The sequence below is a fragment of the Temnothorax nylanderi genome, unplaced genomic scaffold, assembly GCF_030848795.1.
Source record: "Temnothorax nylanderi isolate EJ_2023f unplaced genomic scaffold, tnyl_v1.0 TNYL_tig0007_pilon, whole genome shotgun sequence".
Classification (NCBI taxonomy): domain Eukaryota; kingdom Metazoa; phylum Arthropoda; class Insecta; order Hymenoptera; family Formicidae; genus Temnothorax; species Temnothorax nylanderi.
In genome coordinates this window covers 2,783,384-2,806,461 of record NW_027249069.1, presented here as the reverse complement: position 1 = coordinate 2,806,461, position 23,078 = coordinate 2,783,384, and the positions used below count along the sequence as shown (strand labels likewise).

General features: G+C 38.0%; 4 protein-coding genes and 1 non-coding gene across 9 annotated transcripts in view; 2 read left to right on the top strand and 3 right to left on the bottom strand.

Moving 5' to 3' along the window:
• Positions 1-153: 153 nt before the first annotated feature.
• Parp1 (Poly-(ADP-ribose) polymerase) lies at positions 154-4,276 on the bottom strand. The gene is made up of 5 exons (XM_071721056.1): positions 4,141-4,276; positions 3,476-3,617; positions 2,862-3,391; positions 2,515-2,720; positions 154-2,395 (listed from the first exon to the last, which is right to left on the bottom strand). Exons 1-5 carry the CDS (start codon positions 4,252-4,254, stop codon positions 439-441), a joined length of 2,949 nt encoding a protein of 982 aa, XP_071577157.1. The 5' UTR covers positions 4,255-4,276; the 3' UTR covers positions 154-438.
• On the top strand, positions 4,261-11,532 carry LOC139782207 (uncharacterized). Of its 2 annotated transcripts, none has more exons than XM_071721187.1 (10): positions 4,261-4,401; positions 6,820-6,978; positions 7,493-7,657; positions 8,092-8,262; positions 8,394-8,502; positions 8,843-8,996; positions 9,213-9,339; positions 9,820-9,987; positions 10,147-10,458; positions 10,918-11,532. In XM_071721187.1, the coding sequence occupies exons 2-10, from the start codon at positions 6,831-6,833 to the stop codon at positions 11,181-11,183; spliced, it is 1,620 nt and encodes a 539-aa protein (XP_071577288.1). In that variant the 5' UTR covers positions 4,261-4,401; positions 6,820-6,830; the 3' UTR covers positions 11,184-11,532. The 2 variants fall into 2 exon arrangements, with proteins under 2 accessions (XP_071577288.1, XP_071577282.1); XM_071721181.1 differs by lacking the exon at positions 4,261-4,401 and adding an exon at positions 5,855-6,298.
• Positions 5,064-5,135, bottom strand: Trnat-cgu (transfer RNA threonine (anticodon CGU)). Its single transcript has one exon. It is a non-coding gene; the product is annotated as a tRNA-Thr (tRNA).
• Positions 11,533-11,672: 140 nt separating the features above from the next.
• LOC139782241 (uncharacterized) lies at positions 11,673-16,818 on the top strand. Of its 2 annotated transcripts, XM_071721218.1 has the most exons (4): positions 11,673-15,219; positions 15,654-15,888; positions 16,095-16,274; positions 16,573-16,818. In XM_071721218.1, exons 2-4 carry the CDS (start codon positions 15,656-15,658, stop codon positions 16,580-16,582), a joined length of 423 nt encoding a protein of 140 aa, XP_071577319.1. In that variant the 5' UTR covers positions 11,673-15,219; positions 15,654-15,655; the 3' UTR covers positions 16,583-16,818. The 2 variants fall into 2 exon arrangements, with proteins under 2 accessions (XP_071577319.1, XP_071577312.1); XM_071721211.1 differs by having other exon boundaries at positions 11,673-15,888.
• Positions 16,819-17,135: 317 nt separating this feature from the next.
• LOC139782079 (retinal guanylyl cyclase 2) overlaps positions 17,136-23,078 on the bottom strand; it is a 46,692-nt gene continuing 40,749 nt past the window's right edge. For 2 of the 3 annotated variants that reach the window (XM_071721028.1, XM_071721035.1), the window contains one exon: positions 17,136-22,999. In XM_071721028.1, coding sequence (XP_071577129.1) covers positions 22,749-22,999 — 251 coding nt within the window. In that variant the 3' untranslated portion in view covers positions 17,136-22,748. The remainder of the gene's footprint in view (positions 23,000-23,078) is intronic. The other variant, XR_011720793.1, reaches the window with a different exon arrangement.

Sequence of the window (23,078 nt, the reverse complement as noted above, 5' to 3'; positions counted from 1 at the left end):
TAATAAATAGAACAGTCAACAATGTTCAATATATGTATAAATTATTAACAGTGACTTCTAAGTGAGGTAAAAAACATTCCAGGTGATCATTCATGCAAGATAATAACGTGATTATCTCCAGGTTAATGTAAAGAACAATAAAGAAACGCTTGATTTTGTGAAAATATTTATTATATGATCTTACAATCAATATTCGAGGTAGCAAACACTATTTGGTGCTCGTGAAACAAATTGCATACACAACAAAACACGTATAATTCAAAAGATTATCATTGAAAGTAAAACAGTTCCATGAAGTTTAATATTTGTAACACTAGCGAAATCTTCACTGGAATTTATGTAGTAACATCTTTAATTAATAATAGTAAATGAAATTTGTATCTCACAAAATTAAAAATCTTAACTGTACCTTAAACCTGAACCTTCGTGTTACGTATCTTAATATTTGTATTTGAAATTCATCCTTACCATATAACGTACTTTTACCTGAGCCACATCATATACGATGTATTCATTGTATAACAATGACGAATTTTTGTTAATATTGGCAGGTATTCCCTTTCCATAGGGCACTTCAACGCCATCCTCGGTTTTGTAGACGGTTTTCGGATCGGGTTGCGTCTGACCACGACCGAGCGTCGAGTGCTTCCCTTTCGGTAGCTTCTCGATGTAGTCCGCATGATACTTCTCGTACATATTACCCAGGGCGACCTCGCAAAGCAGCAACAAACCGGTTGGACTGTTGCTGTGGGTACAGCAGTAATTCGCGGACTTCGACACCATGTCGGCGAAATATATACCCTTGCCGAACATGTAACCGGTAACGGGCGCTTCCGGCGGCGCGATACGCAAACCCTGAGACAGTATTCCCGCGTAATTCGTAGTTCTGGATCCGTGCCAGAGCAGCTTTCTGTTGGGCAATTTCTTGAAGGGCTTGAATCTTTGTTCTTCGCCCTGTCTCTTGACGACGAACACATCCTCGATCTCGAGAGCGTACTGCGTATGAGTAGCCGCGTGAGTATTCTGGACGTATTTCTCGATCATCTTGAACTCTTCGCTGGTCTTGTCCAACACGTCGATGTCCGTCTTCAACTGCTTGTAATGACCGTCGAGCGGATTCTCCTTCTCATCGGTCTTGTCACACAAAAGGTTGTACGCGATCTCCATCTCGAGCAGCGCATCCAGCATGTCGCATTTACTCTGAATCTCTTCCGACGTTTCGAGAATTTTCGGTCCGGAAATCCCAAAGTTGTGCGGTATCAGTGTATAGAATCTGTTGGAAGCATCGATCAATACAGTGCGGTCTATGTTAGCCTTCTTCAGTATCTCTTGCAATTCCGTTAGAACGGCATAAGCTTTCTCAATTTGTTTCTTGGACAATTTCCCGAGCGGCATCTTGTCCATGTCTATCTCGAACTCCAGGAGAACTTTCTTCATCTCGGCTACGTCGAAAATAAGACGCATCAGATCCTGAATCGGTTTCTGCAAGTTGCTCTTGATGTCCGAATCTAGAGAAGCAACCTCCTGATCTCCATGATCTATGTCAATCGGATACATAAATTTCGCGATCTTAACAAAATTCTCTCTATTCTCCCACTGATTGCCCGTCTTTTCCTCGTACAACGATTCAAACTGTTCTATACACTCTTCCAAAGACATTCCCTCCAACTTGTTACCGCCAATTGTGGTGCCGATCCGGCCCCAACTTCTAAACAAGTGATACCTCTCTTGATTGTCGTGTTTCAGAATTTGCAACTTGTAGTAACTGTTTTTCTTCGACTGGATGTCCGTTAGACCCAACGTCACGGTGTATTTGTCTTTGCCCCTTTGATAAACGTGGGCATAATTTTCTAAACCGCTATCGGGATCAACAGCTCCACCGCCTTTTACCTTTACCTTCACTTTACCAGAACTCGACTTCTCAAACCTGCTCTTACTCTTGGAGGCAGTAGATTTTGCGATGACGTTACCAAGTCTAGCAGCAATGTCGCCACCCCAGCTAGAAATGGTTTTCTTTTTTAGGAGCATGATGGGAGCATCTGTGTACTCTTTCGCTTCTTCTATAAAATCTTCCGTTATTACTTGAATGTCGTGCGATTTAACATCCTCCATTCTTTTAGTCATCTTTTTCACTTCATTTTCATTCGAAATTGCAGCGGCCAATTCTCGATGGATTTTTGTTACAACAGTACCACCTAATAATTGAATTTCTTTTTTCAATTCCTCTTTATCTTTCTGTGTACGACCTATTATAACAAACTGCATGTTCTTCAAAGGACGTGGTTTTCCTTGTACTTTCGGACCATCTGTTTCATCTCCCTCCTTCTTAATAGAACTCGACGATGACGGCACTGTTAGTTTAAACACTCGTTTTTGTACCTTAGACTTGTATGACCTAAGAACAAATGACGAGTATTAATAAATCATATTTATATCGTATTTATCAATGTTGAAACAAAGAAATGTGTAGAATTAATTCGTTTAAGTTTCACATTGTCTAACGAGAGAACTTACCTAACTGGGAAATCATCCTTCAAATCACTTGGTATTTCGCACTTTCTTCTTTTCGGATCTTGCGTAACATATTCGCATTTAGTCCATTCTGTTGCATTACCAGTGCATTTATAACCCAAACCAGAGTTGTATATGAATTGTCCTCCACATTTTGGACAGTGTTGTAGAGCTCCAAAATACAGTATATCAGATAAAAGACTTAGGATCTAGAAATAAAATCCGAATAAAGTGATGTAATAAATCTGCCTGTCATATAATAAACAGATTTATGATACACAATTTGAAGAAAAATATTTATTAGATGTCACGATACAAATATATACATATATATATAATAAAGCACTTACGTTTGATTCCCCAGTTGGAATCTCCTGATCATTTAGTTCCAATATCGCAATCATGTCTTTTTTAGAAAGTGTTGATATTTGATCCTTTATAGCGTATAGTTTTTCATTTTGCTTTTTCATCAACTTTTCCTCCTCCGCGTCTTCTGGCTCGTCCTTAATCTTTTTAGAAGGCGGTGGTATGTCGCCCGCAGTCATTTTGGGCAGTGCAGCCTTGAGACTTTCACGATCTTCCTTCGAGAGTTCTTTGGCACCTGGAAGCTCGTCTCCCCTCCCACAATATCCCATTTCCGCTCTTAATTTTACAAAGCACTCCACGTGATGCCATCTGTCCAAACCGCCAAACCTCCTAGCTTCCTCGGTCTCATAATCCTTCTTTGATATTCTCGTTTCGCCCTTTATTATCTTTTCCTCGCATCCTCTACAGGTGGATTTACTAGACTTGGCATATTCAACTCTGAAGTCTCCAGAACCGCCAGCACCTTTTGTCCTTTTCCTCCCCTTTGCTGCAGGAGGCGCGTTAAGAGATTTCTCTGCGTATAAAAAATATAAGAAGTAGCTGAGGTAACAAAATAAATTAATTAAAATTACAGTTTCTGCTCAAGTCGCATACAAACCGAGGTTCTTCCGAATAGTATCTTGGTCTCCGTTGCGAATCTCATCGAAACAAGCTATGTCACTGGTAGACTTTGGTCTTTGTTTTAAGAAGAAGCAGTTGGTGTGATACCATTTGGGTATCTTCCCATCATGAACGGGGCTCTAAAAATATAAACAATATTTCTAATATTTTGGAGGTACAGTTTAAAAAGTCGAAATATCTCTTGATACAAAGCGTGACTTGTATAATTATAAGTACATTTATTTAGATTGTTGTCTAAAACGAGTAATAAAGAACGAAAATACATGAATGTTGCATTGTAAGGAAAGGAACATTTTATTAAGCTTTCCAGGTAACATAACGGGAAACATGTTTATATGTTTTTTTATAACCTGAGCCGAATAAGGAAACAATTGCAGAGAGAAAGCAACTGCATGCAAATGTTTGAATAATTCAACGTGTGTTGTGATAGCGATAGCATCGCGCAGATGACGCAGTTATCCGGACCGACACCATCGCGCGCGTTATCATGACCCAGGATCGATAGTTCGATGATAACGCCGATGACATCGGCCCGCGTGCAATCGCGTCCTCGTATCGTGAACTGTATAGCTCGCCGTCAGTCGCGAGGATAAATATTTCGGATACAACGCGGCTTCTCCGTCGCAAAATTCGACGTCGTACCTGAACGATGGCGGCGAGCCTCAGGCTAGCCTTGCAGATGGACTGTTTGCATAATTGACACTTGGATCGGTCGCTCTTCGCGTACTCCACCAGATACGGCAGATCGTCGTTCATCTCGCCGAAACGCCCGTCACCTCGGATCGCCGTCAAAACAATGGGAACAAATGGGAAACGAAGCGGCTTCTCGCGCGCGCAAGACAGACAATGCCGGTTGACAATGTTAACATGTGGCGCTGACACCGGTCACGTTCGAAAATATAGGTAACGGCCGGTTTTGAACGCACGCTCATCGACGCACGTCACTTCCGGGATCACTCGGCGTTTCCGGTCGGCCGCGTCGTGTCTAGATATTCGTGCATCGTGACCGATAATTAGAACTGCAAAAATCGAAACGAAAATTTTGTGTTTCGACGAATTCTAATCTTATCTATTGGCTGCTACTCATTTTTTATCTCTTGTACATTTAATCCTTTATTTATAAATATGAAATAGATATCAATGAGTTTTAAGAATTCGCAATGCATGAAAGTTTCAAGTCTTTTTAAATTGTAATTAATTTATTTTAAAAGATCTTTAAAAATTTTAGGAACTTTTTGGAATTTAATTAAGAATTGCGTTAATTAAAATTACGTTAATTAAAATTAAATTAAATTAAATTACAAATTAAAAACTTTTCTTAAATTTTAATTAATATTTATGAAAATTTAACATTAAAAGAAAATAAAATTTGTTATTTTAACGGAGAAAGAGATGCGTGTACACGCATACACAAAAATATATAAAATTTGAAATAATGTTTTTGATTGTAATCTATTGAAAAATAGATGGTATAAAATTAATGGCGTACGTTGAGGATTTAGCATTTTTTTTAAATAATGAAAGATAAAATACTTACGATATATACGAGATGTAAAAAAAAAAAATGCCTCCTGTGAGGTTTGAACTCACGACCCCTGGTTTACGAGACCAGTGCTCTACCACTGAGCTAAAGAGGCTTCAGATTAGTGTCCGCTTAGAAAGCCATAAACCGTTTCTTGATCGAATAACAAGAATTGTAATAAAAATAACTTCTACAAAAATAATTTTACATAAGGATGCGAAATTGAATTTTAAATACCTCTTCGACGCATCTGTTTGTATATCCATCAATCGTGCCATACCAAAAACGAATAATTTTTTTATATCTAATTTTTTTTACTTTTTCTTTGTATATCTCTATGATGAAAACTAAATTAGTATTTAGCGGTTATAACAGAAGATTAGCAACAATTAAATTTTGTTATTAAAGAGTATGTTTCGTAAAATTACTAGGCGTAGTGTATAGAGATAAAAATGAAAGAGCTCGCATCGTTAAATGGAAATTTAAAAGTTGATTTAAGGCGGAAAGAATTATCATGGAACAAATGGAAGATGATATTTCTTCAATGAACCGTGATGGATCCGGGCTCCGTGAAGTTCGCGAGTCTTTCCGGGAGCTTCTAGATCACGATTCCGAGCGATAAATCTGCACGTAGATTTCAGATAGCCCGAATCTAAAAGTTTCCGAATCAAGATTATCGAGTTTAGCGCCGGACATGTTTCGCGCGAAATGCAATCTCCAGGGATTTTCCTCAAGGCCTGGACAACGCGCGACAAAGATAAAGCACCGGAAGACGATAAAAAAGCTATCGCTCGCGAGGCGGAAACCGTGTTCCCGCCCTACGACGAAGTGCAAGTTCCAGATGGAAGGATGAATCGGGCCGACTCCATTTACGTCCTCGCCGCGCTTAATGGCGCAAACTCAAGCAATTTTCTTCTTTCGTCGGAATCCTCCCCTCGCGTAGCGAGATCGCGTATTGTGATTATCGTGTGAAGCGGTAGCGCGAAGCCGGAAGTATTTAAAAAAACCGCGTGAACTCCGTGTTATTGTTCCGGACGTAAGGACGCGGCCCCGCGGTGTTTGCTCTTGAAATAAAACGGAAATAAGATCTTTCGAATTGTCTCGGGGAATATCGAAAACCCCCCGTGGATTCTTCCGTTAACTCGTTTGCCCGCGAGTTACGTACATGCATATGCGTCTTACATACTTGCGTGAAGATGAAGTGCTCTTCGATGATATTGCTGCTATTCGTTTTCTTCGGCCAGTGCATTGTTCGCTCTTGGCCGATGGTGGTGTCGAGTAAGCAGAAATACAATTTTTCGACAAAAAAAAAAGATTGAAATTCGAATGACGTTGAAACCGCGACGTGCAATCAGCGTGATACTTTTCTGTAAAACCAATATCGAGTTACTTCTTCGCGATGGTCACGGATTCTGCCAGAGAAATTTACTTTATCGCGGAAAACTATTGTTACGCGCGCGCGCTCGAGATTTAAATGCCATCGCTTTTACTCGTGGGACAAATTCGGGAAAACGTCAATTTAAAAACAAATGAAAAATTGATAACAATTTTATTACAATTGATTGACAATATTATAAACTTATCCTATTGTCATAACACGTTTATTTGATTTGATTTTACTTTAATTTATTTTATTATTATTAATCTCGTTAGATTAAAAGGCGCTATATTAGTTTTATAAATAAATCTATTCCACTTGCAATTATTTCTATGGACATGGACCTGAATGGAATCGATTTAGTTTTCATAAATTGATGCGCTTTTAATGGCATTTCGTAATAGTGATCATTCCCTTTCAGGCCGATGTCCCATGATGCGACTGAATAACGGAAGAATTCGCATTCGGGGTCGAGGTAGAATCGTGAGATTTAATTGTTTGGACGGATTCACTCTTGTGGGCAACAAATATTCCACGTGCGTACGTGGTCAGTGGGACACACCTGTTCCCGTGTGTGTGAGTAAGTAAAATTTAATGTGAGAACAGTTGGGAAAATTGTTAATCAGAAAATGTTGCCTTATGTAAACGCGACGGCATATATCTTCATATTATTTTCCCTCGGATAATTTAATCTCCAGTAATTTAATATTTAGAGACGCAAGAGAACAGCGAGTTCTCTTAACAAAATATCTGGCAATTAAAATTTATAACTTCGAGGAAGAAGCGAAGTCTTACAAATGTATTCTCTTTGTTTCGTTTTCGATTGTTCGCGCGCAAAGCTACGAAATGGTGCTAAATATTTCAGAATATGTTAAAATAAAATGCGTGCACGTAAAGCAACGTGCGATAATGGAAAAGTACAAAATGGCTCGCGCTGTCAATACTTTAATCAGATTTTAATCTCGGAGTTAATGCGGGAAGGAATTATCGATGGGACAATAGAGCGAATATTTTAAGTGCGACATTTGTAAACTTTTAAATAGGATAACATGCATATTATAGATTTGATTTATCTTTTTGACACTTATTGCTAGACACGGGATGCCCCTCAACGCCTGCGCCGGATCACCTGATTATGGCACAGAAATTTAATGGTGCAATACTAATGTTCTTTTGCGAACCCGGTTACTCCCTGATCGGCAGCGCTGAAATTTATTGCGACGGACGCCAATGGAATGGAACGATTCCTTATTGTCGAAGTACTCCACAATAGAGAACTAATTTTATTTCGTTATTACTGCTTCGCTCGCTTAACAATTGCACTGGATTCTGCAATCAAGTTACATATATTTTGTGACAAAAATTGTTTTTAGCAGCGCAAAAAAATATAATTACTTACTTCTTGCTACTGATAAGTAAAGCAGGTCACGCTTGCTCAATTTGCAATATATTATTTATTCTATATATTTATGCAATATATTTATTCTTACATAACTGCATAACTTATACATAACTGATTTTTTTCTTTTTCTCCCTTTTCAGCCTTTTCCTTTCCCTGCTCCACCTTTAATTAAAAATTTTATTTTATTAATTTTATTTTTATTTCAACTTCAACTTTTTTTCTTCTTCGCATGACAACGCCACAAGTTTTATTCGTGTTAATGCAACGTCTTTTGTGATAATCTATGGTAAGACGCGAGTGCATCCGCGCCGACAAAATGCGACTTTGAAAGCCCGGATCTTTGCTGGTGGCAACAAGATCCGCAGCACGATTTCGATTGGAAACGCCATAACTTCGAGACACCGAGCTTACACATCGGTACTGGTCCGACGCATGACCATACGCTAGGAGCTGGAAATGACGGTACGTATTTTCCGTGTAACTCTTTTTTAAACGCTTCACTGGAATGTTAGATTAGCGAGGAAAGGAAAGAGGCTGTGTTTGTTTTCGAATAATTGTGACGCACTCACTACTCGCTCACTCACTGATTTCAGGGCATTATCTTTATATTGAGGCATCCGGACGATTGGTGAACGATACGGCCAGAATCATATCTCCTCTATACAATTCCTCATTGACCGAATCGGGATGTTTCTCATTCTGGTAAGTAATGTAATGTAAAAATATAACATTGCTTCAATTTTTATAAATTTTTGTATAGCTTTAATTTATCATCTTATTTTATAAGTTACGTTTTTTAAAACGTAGGCAAAATATTTTTTTGAAGCATTTCTATATAAGCTTAACGATATTTATTCATAAATTTACTAAAATTAAATCAGATGAAATAAAATGAAGTAAAATGTATAAAGAGAGAAATGTGCGACATGTCTGTTGTGAAAATTCCAACATTGAACTTATGTCATATTAAAATGAAAATATAACATATAATGTATACGATTTCATATAAAGCTTACATATATTTTATGAATTGTTTCAATAGGTATCATATGTATGGTGCCACGATCGGCTCATTGAATATATATTTCAAGCAAGAGAACAGCACGTCCCTATTGATATTCACCAAAAGTGGAAATCAAGGAAATCAGTGGTTCCACGGCATATCCGATCTACCGAAAGCTAATGTCAGCTTTCAGGTACGTGTGTGATCTCAAACCTTAATTGTTTTTCAAATAATTAAGTTGGGTTTTTGATCATTGAAACATTGTTATTAAAATATGTTATAAGAAATAAAAAATTCCTGCCAAAGGTATATTTTGCATGTTCAAATTCGATTGTCTTAATTGTTAATAGATAATTATAATTTCAGTTGATCTCGAATTAAAACAAAATTTTGGAATATTTGTTTATAGATTATTGTAGAAGGAGTGCGAGGTGCTAGTTACGTGAGCGATATCGCGATAGACGATGTCGCTATTTTACAAGGCGAGGAATGTGTTGTTAAAAACGAGTCTACTAGCGTAACCGTAGGCTATGATGGTAAGTTCTTATGTAAATCAATTTTTATTCAAGATATGTCTTGTGGTAGAATAATGGCAAGCGTTATATAGATTTATTTAGTGAAATTTTGGAAAAATAACGTATATATTAAATTTTCCTCATTTTATGTGCAATATTTGTCCAAACGTCGGCTCCAAATATTGCAATTTTATTTCAACGTTTACCTTGCGCAAGATAAAAATGTGGATGTTAAAATATTAAAATAAATTTCGCAGATATTTATTTTTTTGGTAGTGTGATGTTAATTTTTATATATATTATTGATATTATAGATATTAATTTTTTTCTATGTATAAAATTTCTATATATTAATCTCTATACATAGAAATTAATATCTAATGTATAGAAGTTAATTTCTATGTATAAAAATTAATATCATATTGTCTAAAAAAAATTTATGTATAGAGGAAAATAGACTAAACAAATATACCCACATCTATTTAAAAAAATCTGTTCCAGATCAAGTTGAAATAATTAACGCGCAACAAACCTGTCGGGACAGATGCGTTTCGTCGGAAAGCAATGTTACTTCCGCCCCGCCATTTGGACCGGAGAAGTGCGTTTGCACGATCGATTGTGCGGAACGCTCTATTTGCTGCCCAGATTACGCTGAATACTGCATACTAGGTAACTGTTTATTATTTTAACAGGATTCTCAATGAGATGTTTCGACAGGATGTACTGGGATCCATCGATCGGTTGATTACAAAATCACGATAGCGCCAGATTCCAGCTTATGGTAATTCTGCGAAATTTCTACAATTAGAATCTTAATTATGATTGCAGGATACAGCACGATACTCGACAGTACGGGGTCACCGAGTAACGCTACGATTGCACCGATGAAGAATTCCACTCTGACAGGATTTCCTATAAATCCGAAGGATGATATCGATCCAGGTATGTTCAACTCGTCGACGACGTCGACGACTCCGCAAAAACCCACGACCACGACTACAACGGTCAAGCCTCAAACTAAAAAACCGTCGCGGAGAACAACGTCTGCGAAGCCAACACAGCAGGTGGAAACGAAGGAGACGCCTTTTGTATCCAAGATAACTTCGACGACGAAATACATAGAACTTCAGGCTCGATCTGGTATATATGTTTCATTATATACAGAGAAAGTTAAAAAATTATCTGATATTTAATCGCAATAGGACGTTTCGGCTATCCCTTGAAAAGGATCTCGAAGTGAATTGAAAAGTTCAAGTATAGACTTACTAACTTTGAGAAATTGTGTTATAGATTTATAATGCATTTTATACCTGTGTCTAAGTATCGATTGACCCTTCTCTTTTAATTATGCACAGTATTATTGGCTGATAATTAAAGAAGGAAAAAATGCAAATTTTTAACACAAATAGCATGTCTCGAGACAAGCCAATTTAATTATTTAAAAAAGTTTACTCACACACTACACTATGTGTGAATCATATTGAAATCTGATTAATTTGGTGATTTAGAATACAATGAAAAATGTCGGCGGTTCGACAATAGATTTTTGTTGCTAGGATTATACTGGCTACTGTTACTGACGATGAGAAAAATTTACAGATCTACACGACGTGGAGCTGAATCCGGAAAAGGTAAAACAAGGAAGAGGCATCGAAATATTGGAGATCGTCGCCGCGGTGGGTGCAACTTTGGCCGTACTCTTCGTGGCGCTTGCGATCGTGATTATCGTTATCAGGAGGAGAAAGACATATAAGAGAGGAGCGAGCGGATCGGCGCTCTCGGAGGACAGCGACGTCCGTTTCTTGACATCGGATGAAATCCTTGACTTTAATTTAGCCCGACCTACTGATAACGACGAAATGTAGCCCTACGTTATTAAAATCCCTCCTTCAAATGGAGTTAAATTAAATTCAGCCTTTGATTGAACGGTTATACAAATTAACAAATTGATTAAGCGAATAGAACCACGTAGAAAACTCTACGAGTGGAACACAATCGCAGCTTTACTTTGATTGATTATTATCGCCCAATCTTTTTATCTTTTCCATTTATGGGCAATACAAAATTTTCGATTTTTGCTTATCTCGAGGAAACTGTATATGTTTTTTTGAAATATTGAAGTTATATATATTTTTGTGACTATTTTGAAAACAAAAGCTATGATAAAACTTAACTTTTGTGCTAATAGGAATAATAAATATTACTGCGAAGGTATTATTGCATTATTATTAAGAATCTCTGAAAAGCTAAGATACTAATGTATCTACAAAAGAATAATTTTACAAAATTTTAGATCATTTTACTTATCATTTTCTACTTTTTACACAATTTAAAATCATTTTAATGTGATACCAATGTCATTTTATACATGTACTTTCATCGAGGGGTTCATTTACTTAACATGCTCTTATTCATTTTCATAATTTCAGCACAGTACGACCTAATTCGTCGATGATGAAGGTAGCACCCGAGAGATTAACCGATAGCGACATTGTGCAACGCTCTGTTTGGGAAGTCAAACACGCACCTTGGACTGATCGGGCGCACCGATTGATTTCACTCTGCGAATACGTCATTGCCAAAATATGTATGCCAGAGCACGTAGTTTCAATAGCACGTCTAGACAATCGGTCGCTAGACAGATGGACGTTTTCAAGCGTCTAGACACGTTTATATAGTTATATTACATATCTGATGGTTCATAAGGCGCGAGTAACAGAGCATACATTCGCGTTCAAAGGGAGGATCTCAGTTTACAGATTCTCGAGAAAGAATTTTTCTTTAATTAAGCGCACCCCTTGCAAAAGGTCCCGCGAATGTCGGCCTGATAAATTATTTATGAAGCCACTCTGTAGTCGCGGCATGCGGAGTTGTTTTGTGGTGAACCATACAAGTTTGCGGATGTCGTGAAACGGCGCTTTTCTCCCAGGAGAGAGTACCGAGGAAGAATACAAAGCGAAAAGTGAATATTGAATTTAGTACGTGCGTGGTCGATTCGCTGCGCGGCGCAGTATCGGTCGTGTTTCACGTTCTAACATGTGCAAACGCATTGTGTGCGCGATTTGGATTATTACATTTTACTTTGCGCGAGTATGAGACATAAAGTTCTTCAAAGAAGAGTGTTCTGTGTCTCTCTATACATACTATCGTAAAATGTCCGCATATTTTTTTCGCAATCATCAAATCTTTGAATCTTGGCTTTGATAGAATCTTATTAAAAATTTTTTCAAGTTTATTTTAAATTAAAAGAAGAAACTCCTTTTTATTTAATATTTAAAGTTTAATATAATTTGTTTATTTTTATATTTCTTCTAATATTCCACACTCCTACTATACCTCTTAGAAAAAAATTAAATCTACATTAATCTACAAAATTCTATTCATTATTCGATATTCTAATATCGTTAGCATAGAAAATTAGGAAACATTTTCAAATTTCTGCAATTACTTTTTATTTACATTAATATTAAATATTATATTATATCCTTATATTAAATTTATAGTAGAAAATTAAATTTTATTAAATTATATTGAATATTAAATAAAATATTATAATTATACTAGACCTATTTGCGCGCGCAGGATTATATTAACGACAAACAACGTATTTATTTCTCGGAATGCAATTTAGGGGATATATATAGCATAAAGAGTGAACTTTGTCCCGACAAGCTGTCTATACCTCCGGCGCGGAAGCATCTCTTATTAGAGCGCGGACCGCGGACTGAACTTCCATTTCCATGCTAATCTCCTCGTACAAATGGCCTGTCAGTTTCCAGCGAGACTTGTACTTACGAGACGCGGAGGCACGTCTCCGCAAACAGCGCAGCGTGCCGAGTGATGCCCGCCCTTAGCGGAGAGCGTCGAAAAAATATTGGAAATACGTCGCTGGGCACCTTATTCCTCGCGGCGCGGCGGCCTTCGCGACCCAGTGAAATTTCGCGCCTGCTTCACGTCTGCTTGCGAAAACTCGGTTCTTCTCTCTCGGACACTTTCTACGTCGATTACCGAATTGCGTCGCGTGTCATCTCCCACCGGCCCATCGATCCTGCCCAGCAGTGGACTTAGATACTTGGGTTTCAAGTCCACGTGCTGTGGCGCCTCTTTAAGATTACAATTGATACCTTAACTTTAAAATACAAGTTGATTAAAAAAATCAGAATAAATTTAATTTATGAAAAGGAACGAACAGAGCGTGAAATGTAAAATAAACGTGATGAGTAGTGGGGAACGCGCCGAACGCGGGTGAAAGGCGATATCTTTGAGGGAAGAAATAGACCATTAATCGATATTTATTAAGAAGTATTGCACACGCAATTAGTTTATCGATTAATTATTGCAAACTCATTAACGTGAATCTAGAAGAGAGCCCCTCATTATTCCTATACTCGTTATTTCTTCATTACCGCAAGTTTTACATTTCTTCTCGATATTACATTCTCGCTATATCGTTGCGAGAATATTCGCGCCAGTTTTATTGCGACACACAAGATACCCGTAATGTTGTAATGCCTAAACACGCCAGCTACATCGCTACATGTCGATCACTATTCACTAGCCGGATTATCGGTCGTCTGCTTCGGATTCACCGTCGGATGTCGGATTATGATCGCGGTGACGGCGGGCGGTGACGCGCACGGATCGGGATTTCCATTGTCATTCGCTCGTCGTCGATCGCATTTCGCGTACGCGCGTGTGTGGCCGCGTGCGTGCCAATGATTACGCGTATGTATCAGATCGCAACGTAACGCGAGCCCCGCAATTGCGTGCGACAGAAGCACGTGTATCGCTGAAAGGCGGGCCACGTGGGGCACCCGCCACGTAGGAGGAATGGGAAATTCGTTGCGCAGTCTCTCGCTTTCTCCCCGTCTCCTCCGCGCCCCTCTCTCTCTTTTTCTCTCTCTCTCTCTCTCTCTGGCCTTCCCATTCTTTTCTTTTCTCCACCGCTCTACTTGTTGCAGCCGACAATAGCGTGCATTATCTGCTTGTCACGTCGCGGGGTTGATAAATCGAAACGACGTCCGCGTCATGTCCCTATTACCGCTCCGCTTTCTTTCACTTCCTCGAATTCGCCTCCGCGAATCTGCCAAGTTCTGTCTATATATATGTCCCATATCCGGAGATCTAAATCGCCGGTAATGGATCCTTCCATGGACACTTTTCCAAGCGCGAGCGGAGGAAAACGACTCGAACAGGTTTCTGGAGAAATTGCAATTGCAAACAATAGCGAGCGCGCCAAATGCGGAGTTTATTTCTTTAAAGAAGCCGCATCAAAAACACGGAAATGCAGAGCACATATAACCAGAAAATTCTTATGTCGCGATATAAAAGTAATAATTAATGTACATACTTTGTGAAGCTTCAGCAGAGATATCTCCGACTTGTTTCTTTTATTTCCTGATTATATCTGACCTTTCAATGAAAAATTGGTTTTTTAAGAAATATAAAATAAAAAAAATTAGCGTAGAGAAAAGAGATTGAAATAACGCTTTGATTGATGGATGGAGATTTTTTTTTAGCGAATTAATTACAGTCAATCTCTTTCATCATTTAAAGAAAGCTGAAGAGATCCATGAAATTCCCACGGAACTTCCACCTCGGTGAGGTACGAGGCTGAGCAATTGCTATCGCGATGTGTGCAACAATGCCTCCCGAGTGTCACAATAGGTTTAATCGTCCTAAACCCGATGTTAAACTGCTCATTCCCGGCCATTCCCGGCGCCGTGGTAGGGGAGGAGGCGCCTTCGAAATTGCGCTTATACCGGCCGCAAACAGCGGCGAGGTAGGCAAGTCGGTATAAAATCGAACGATTCCTCGATCAAAGTCACAGTATTCGGGCCTGTTCTCGCGGTGTATCGTCACCGTGATCCCTACCGTGCATTATCGTGACTGAGACGCAAGGTAAGACCGCCGAAACCGGTTTCTCGGCATTAATAAATGGGATCCTAGGGAAAGGAAACGCGTGAAATTAATTCTCAGCACTTTTATTATCGATTTCGATTACGAATCTGATCTCGATGGCGAAAGACGACATGCGTTCCCGAGGAGATGCGTAGTGTAAATCGTTAATAATCGGATTAGAAATTATCTCCAATTAAATTTAATTTTAAATGTGGTTTACGTTAAAAATTAAAATCAAATTCTCCGTATGTCACTTGCAACACGTGCGGCGCGTGCATTTGTGTGCGTGTTGTTAATTGAATAAAAAGTTTTGCATATTTATTGTAAATTTGCGCTAGGTATTTGCGCGAATGCTCGGCTTACATCGCTTGGAGAAATTGATGATAAATGATGTGAAATAGCGATAGAAAGTATTTGTTTTTTTGTGAACACAGAGATGCATCGCGCTATTGTCACCTTCATCGCCACCGTTTGTTGTTTTCTCGTATTGAGAGCAACAGCGGAAGAGGCTGTCCAACAGAATCAACAATCGTTGGACCTCGGAAACGTCGCTGTCGAAGATCAGATCGATAACGGCGCGATACACACCAGGGAAAAGAGGACGCTGTTCTTGAAAAAGAAGCTGCTCGGCGCCGGTCTTCTTGGTTTCGGTCTTGGCGTCGCAAAGGGGTAACAAATTTATAATTTATATCCTTTTTCACGCATTCAAGTTGTATATCCGTTTTATCTTATTATCGCTATTGATTATTAATAAAGATTCCAATTTTGCAATAATAAGTAAGATATATGTGTTTTAATAATATATTTCAGCAATAACATATTATATATAGAGTATATTATCTCCTCTTTTTAAATATTTCTTATTTTATTTTCAGCTACAAGGCTGGTTACTTTAGCGCGCCGGAAGTACACCACGTCTATCTCTCGCCACCGGTAAAGTACGTGGAATACGTCGAGAAACCAGTTTATATCGAGAGAATTGTTCCAAAACCTATTTACAAACCGCATGCTGAGTATGCTGCGCCAGTCTGGTCGCAACCAGACCCATCCTATGGGTGAGGAAAATTGGTCACTCTCTTCTGTCCTTTCTAATAATTAGTATATTGTTAAAATACGATCCCTCTTTTACTGCAGTTAGATTTATATTTCGTTTGGTAAAAGAAATTTATTGAAAAAGTGCATATCGACCTTTAGAAAAATTCAACGTCAAAGTTACTACTTGCTCAAACAGATATTAAGAATAGCTTAAATGAAGCGTGCTTAAATATCACGACTATTATTCGGAAATCAATTATTCTCAGAAAATTACTGTTTGCTAAATCTCTCTAATGTTCCTTTGATTTTTTTTTACAGTGCCTGGTAAATTCGAAGCAACTTGCACAGCTCGCGTTAATAATAGCGTACCAGTCTGATCTCCCTCCGCTTTACCTCGAAATTCTAGGAACAGCCATATAATTGCGCGTGCATCATGTTGAGTCTCAGTCAGTCAGGTCATCCAACTTTAAGTGTAAGATTATCTAGCGATAGTATAATCGAAGAGATTGTTATTTTTGTTACTGATATTACAGATTAATAAATCACGGCCTGTGAATATCACAAGCGTATTTATCATTAAAATTATTTACTCCTTCTATTTCTGTTGAAAAGCACGATAAAATATTCATCAGAAAACATTATTTTTAATCCAAAATTTTTGGCACATTATTTTCAGACTTTCTAAATATGATTTATATTTACATACAATAGTTAATATATAATTATATAATTTTATTGTTAACTCTTATTTTATTTTATAAGAATTTTAGTTCAAATTGCATTTCGTAAATTAGAAAATTGCACAAGACTCTGATCGTTTCCCGACGATAAATTATTGAAGGGAGAGGAGCTACACACGCAGGAGGTACAAAGCGGACAGCTTTACGGCCGTATGATTATCTTTATTGCCGAAGATGTTACCGAGTAACATTGAAGTATTAATAACGAGTATATAATCGCACGATGCGTCTGAAATATATAAATATCCAACCGTCGCCATCGATTACTATAATACTATGCATTTAGATATTCTTCCGATAACATCTTTTAACATGTAACATTCATACGTGTACAATAAGTTCTCTTCTATTCACACAGTCAGATATAAGTGTAGAAACGATGGCCAGTAGCGTAGCGAATATTCTGCCATTTTAAGTACTCAACAGAGAAACATAAGCCCTGTATCGATCTGTTAAATAATTAAATGTAGGTCTTAATGTTAGAACGTGTGAGAATGCACAATTTGTCCTCCGGCAACCGATTTCAACCATTAGCGATGACTGCAGTTTATAGATTTTCCTAACGTGTTTATCGTTTATAAAAGAATTGCAAAACAGATTGTTTAAACAGTTGTTTTACTTATTGAGAAATTATAATTAGTACGTAAAAATATGTAGAGACAAATTGAGCGTTCTAGTTAAAAAAATACTGTCACTTAATTATCTATGAATGGGCATTTGATGCATATTTGCTACGCCACATATGATAACAAGTGATCATTGCGATAAACTGATTGACAAGCATCCTTGTATTAACTCTTTACGCTTCCTTATTTTATGATTTTACTTTGGTTTTAACAGTTTTATTATTCTTAGTCTTTCGTCTTTTTTTATAATAATGGCGCGAATGAGTAGAACGATACATTGGATAGTTTAAAATTCTCAAAGATAACAATACTAAATAGTAAGTACGGTAAATAGGTAAGAGTATCTGCTCTTTAGTATTAGCAATTTTAATAAAATTAATTAGAATTTTGATTGATCCTTTAACTCCACATTTTTATAATTAATATTATATTTAATTTTCTTACCGTATTTTTCATTCTTTTATTATACATTATACATTGCGAGACATATTATTGAACTTCTAAAAAATGAAAGAAATTGGAAGGAAATGTCAATGTAAAAAAATTTCAGGGTGAAGAATAATTAAATATCGAGCGGGAGTGAAAAGGGAATAAAAGTCGGGTAGCGAAAAGAGTCAATCGAGTGTCTCCGGAAATTATATCAATCCGTTCGTGTGCAATTCGAGGATGCCTGTCGTACGGAACGCGAATCGCTTCGAGATGTACAAGCTATACCTATTTATATCTCCAACATTAGTGTGAACTACGTGACTACACGAATTACATCGAGGTACGTATATCCGTTGAGTACGTAGGCCCGGCCACGTGTACGTATGTTGCGCACATATTTCCGAGCTATGGAATATTAATACCCGATCTCTTTTATTCGCGAGGGTATCGTGCGAAAAACTGCCAAGAGTTCTCTTTCTCTCGCGCGAGCTACGGACAGCCATCGAGAATGATCGGATAACTATTTGTTACGTTAAAAAATGCGATTATATCCCTTAACGATTGTCGTCCGAATTAGCACCTCGACTGCGTCGAGGCTGATTTAGAAAAGGTCGGATAGTATATATATTCTACCGAATAAAGAAGGGAGCTCGTCGAGAAGCTAGTCAGGCTCGACGAGCGTGTTTGATTCGAGACTCATATACCGCGGAATGAAAGGGGAAACCTTTGCCGCTCAAGGAATCCTCTTTTGATTCGGGAAAGTGGTTTATAACATTCTAACTGGTTTGTCACCTCGCTTCGATGATTAATATTCGTGAAAAGTACGCAACGTGTCTGTTTCACTCCTGTTTCGCACACTTATTATTGTACATGGGATACAGTCAAAGGTTTTAAGTAACATCGTATACGTATTTGGTATTTGCCGTTATGGGCACAGAATTACTGAGATTGCCGCGTAAAGCGGCGCTGATATAACGCTTAGGTTGAATTTCGAGATGGTCAAGCACATTGTGATAATCTCGTGAATCGTTCAAAGAATTCAGGAAGATACTACCACAGTGGTCGCAGTCGAATTTTGTTTATGTCAAAAAGGTGATGAAATCAGTTATCACTAGAAGAAAGCTAAACCTAAGGCAGATGGCAAAGCTAAAAACGTGAATGTTGGCAGGTATGTGGAGATGGACGTCGACGCGAAGTATTAATTACATTTTTACATAATTATTATCAAATAATACATCATTCTGCAAAAATAGATGAAATTTATGAATATACATTGACAACAGGATACAGCTGTTTTAAGAAACGGACGAAAGTTAATGCATGCAGCATGGGCGACACATGACGCTCGAGGTAGAGCTGATAAATATATTCGAATATCGTAAGTTGCATCCATCCGGATATATATTTTCCGAATAAATTCAAATACGGGATTCTGGTTTGAAGTGGCCAAACATAGCGTTTTCGGATATTCGCACTCGGATATGGCCGAGAATTCGATCGAGTAACATGCAAAACATGAATTTGTTTTACAGCTCTGCTTTGGAGAAACTGCGGTTAGCGGAATAATCTGATTCTGGCGCGATTGTTAAAAGCGATACCGAAAAAGACAAGAGATTAGCGCAATGGAGATTGTCGTCCGCGATAAGAGAGTGACTTTCCTATCCTCCCTGTTATCAGCCATTCGTGTCTGAGGATCGTATTCATCTCGATCGTCTCGTCAGGATCTCTAATTTTTTTAATCCTTTATTTTTGTTTAATTTACTACTGCAATTTGTATTCTTTAAACGATGTTGAATCGACCGTGATAAAGTGCCTCGACTATACATTGAAGATTTATATTTATATATTTTTTTGGACATTCAGTTATAATCATATCCCAGGTAGCAAGCACTCGTCATTTTGACGTCAAATGACGTCAAAAGACGTCAAAATGACAGACTTTTGACGTCAATTGACGTCAAAATGACGAGTCTTGCTACCTGGGATGACTTCTTCTCTCTCTTATGTATTGTCAAACATTAAAAATTTTAAATATATTGTTGGCACATTTTAATTCAATGCATAAATCTCTTTTTATTCTATTAATAGAATTATCACGCTTCTGTTAAAATAAGAATCAATCTTTTCTAATATTCATATAATTATGGAAAAATATCTGTTTCGTGCAAATCGACACGATTACACGTCAAAAACAACGTCAAGAATAAAAAATAATAAGTGTTTCGCTTTTATAAGAAATCTGTGGGCGATTTTTTTTTTGTACGCGACGCTATATAGTCAAACAGCAATTTAAAAGCCGCATTTAAATGGGTGCATTTAAAAATCAATAAACAGCTGGAAGCTCGATCGAGAGTGACGGCACTTTTATCTCGACAATAAAATCCATCCCTTAGCCATAGCACGTCGCCATATAGCCGATCGAGGTCTCTCGTCCATTATGATCACTTGGCGATCTCCGGATGTTTACGTCGCGCACTCCGTCATCCGTGCGCTTGGCGCTTGGCGTGACATTACCAGCGTTTACGATCATAAAGTAAGAACCTGTGCCGCATAGCAATCTCACTTGGCACGAGGGAACGTGTAGAGAAGAAAGTTCTTCTCATCGCCGGTCTATCGTTTCTTATGTCACTCGTCACTCGCCGCAAGATTGATTTTCGCTCGTCGACCGCAAGAGATTTTCTAAAACGGTGAATTAGGAAAGCCAGTTGGATAACTCCCTCCTGTCATAATCCTTGCAATTATGTTGGCTTCAGAGAGAATCTTTAACACGAATGGTTCAAAGATACTGTAACTATCTGAGCCATAATCTTACGATGATTAACAGATTGTTCCAAAACTATCATCGTCATTAACCACAATTAACAATTTATTTAAATGACTAAGCTTTAAATTATAAATAAATTGTATTTTTATCAAATTTTATGCTAACCGTATTTTAATAGAATTTGACATAAAAGTTGATTACAAAGATAATTAATAATAAATATTAAAAAGTTGCTAGAAGGAAATGACATAAATATAAGTACCATTTGCTTACGCGTGTAATTTTTATTCAATTATGGATAAAGTCTTTATCTGTTCATGATTAAAGCATTGTATTTATCTATTTTTCGCGCACAATGCCCATGTTTTAAAAGGATGTTTTTTGTTAAACCACTCGCATGCGGCGGAAGACCGAGTGGATTTCTTCGGTCTTCATCATGAATCTATTAGGCCGGAAATAACAACAGTATCAATCATTTATATTTACGTACCTGCTGACCGACGAAGTACTTCTCTGCTGCCATAATCGCGAGATGGTTAATTACTTCCTATGTAACTTTCTTTCTCGATTGACATCACAGTCCATTGATTGCATCGTGAGTTTCGACCGAAATATAATTATTACATAAAGACTGTACATATACGAGCAATATATTCAACTTCTTTCTTAAAAAATAATTCTTTTATCGAGATATATTTAACAAAAAATTATAAATGATTAATTAGTTAAATATTTTTCCTTTTGTATTTATCTTGCTATCTGTCTTGCCTCTGTCAATAGCCTAAGATCCACGTTAAGTTTATGGAATTGGAACTTTCTTATCTTCCACGAGATGCGTGGAAGTGATTTTATAACATTAAATTTCATTCAGTAAAATCGACTTTAGAACTTCGCTTTATAGGTACATCTAGCGAGAGTATACAACCGTTAACGATTACAGATAATAAATAATCGTGGGAGAGAGGAAAATTTTTAATTCTTGCAAGGTAAAAAACGATCGCTTTTACGCAGTATTGTGAAAAAAATCTGAAAACGAGAAGTACATTGTTTGCTCAAGATTTCAACGATCTAATAAAGAAATTGAGTTATATCTAGTACAAAATTGAGGCATAGAAATTTAATGAAACCTCTTGGATACCCAAAATATTCAGAATTCTGAATATCGCGCGTCATTTGAACGTATTCATTAGATATCTAAGAGTGTTCCCTAAATATCTGTGCTGTAAATATCTGGGATGCTAATAATTCAGCATCGAAGATCGGATGATGACAGCGTCGTTGAATCGTTATCGATGAAACGTCGAAATACGTAAGATTGACAGGTACAGACACGTTCCGAGGAAAGAGCGGATCGCCCGTAAATCCTAGGAAGTTTTTCTTTTTGCACCAACGATTATTTGTAAATTTACAACACACGCCTAAATCATTAAATCTCTAATCACGAATTACGTTCGTTACGATCCCCTGCCTGCGGGTATTATCAGACACCAATACAATGTACACTCACAATGATAAGAATACAGACGGAGCAGCGAGTCACAGCAATCGTACACATTTACTCGTCACTTAATTACGCGCGGAACGCGTCTTCAAAGATACCGACCCTCAAATTATTGCGGTCGAGTTTTCAAGTCGACGTTTCTTTCTCGGTCGTGATCGTCGAAGATCGGTGCCGTCAATGTTGATTAATCTCAGTTGACGTTAATCTCAATTAACGTTGATTCCAATCTCAGTTTAACCGAGCTCTCTTGTTTTTTTTGTCCTATAGAAGTAGAATTACGGCTAGACGTAAAACTGCAATTCGTATCTTTTACACGGCGTTTTATCAATCACATCGTATAATAGCGATTCTTGGCGTGAATCGTTCGCTGCTCTAAACGCGACACGCTCGCGTCGCTCGATCTTTCGTTCGTGAAACTTTTCTCGACGGGGATTTTAACGTAACGATAGGGATTCGACGGAGAGGGATACGGAAGCGGCATGACGGTAATTCTGTAGGAGGGGCTTAGGAGTGGCTGGTGGCACTTCCTCGATTCTCTCCAAGTCGTTGGCCGCGCCCGCGCTGTTTTGCTTGTAGAGACGAGGAGTCGACCTTGGCTGGGGCTGCTCGGGAATTATAGACACCGGCTCGTCCGGACGGTCCAGGCTGAACTGCCTTTTGAGCATTCGGCACCCGGGACCCTTCCCTGAAATCAGAGAAAGTAATATGATCCGTTAAGGGCGGAGGACTGATCAAATGAGAGGAGTTCCATTTATATTTTTGGG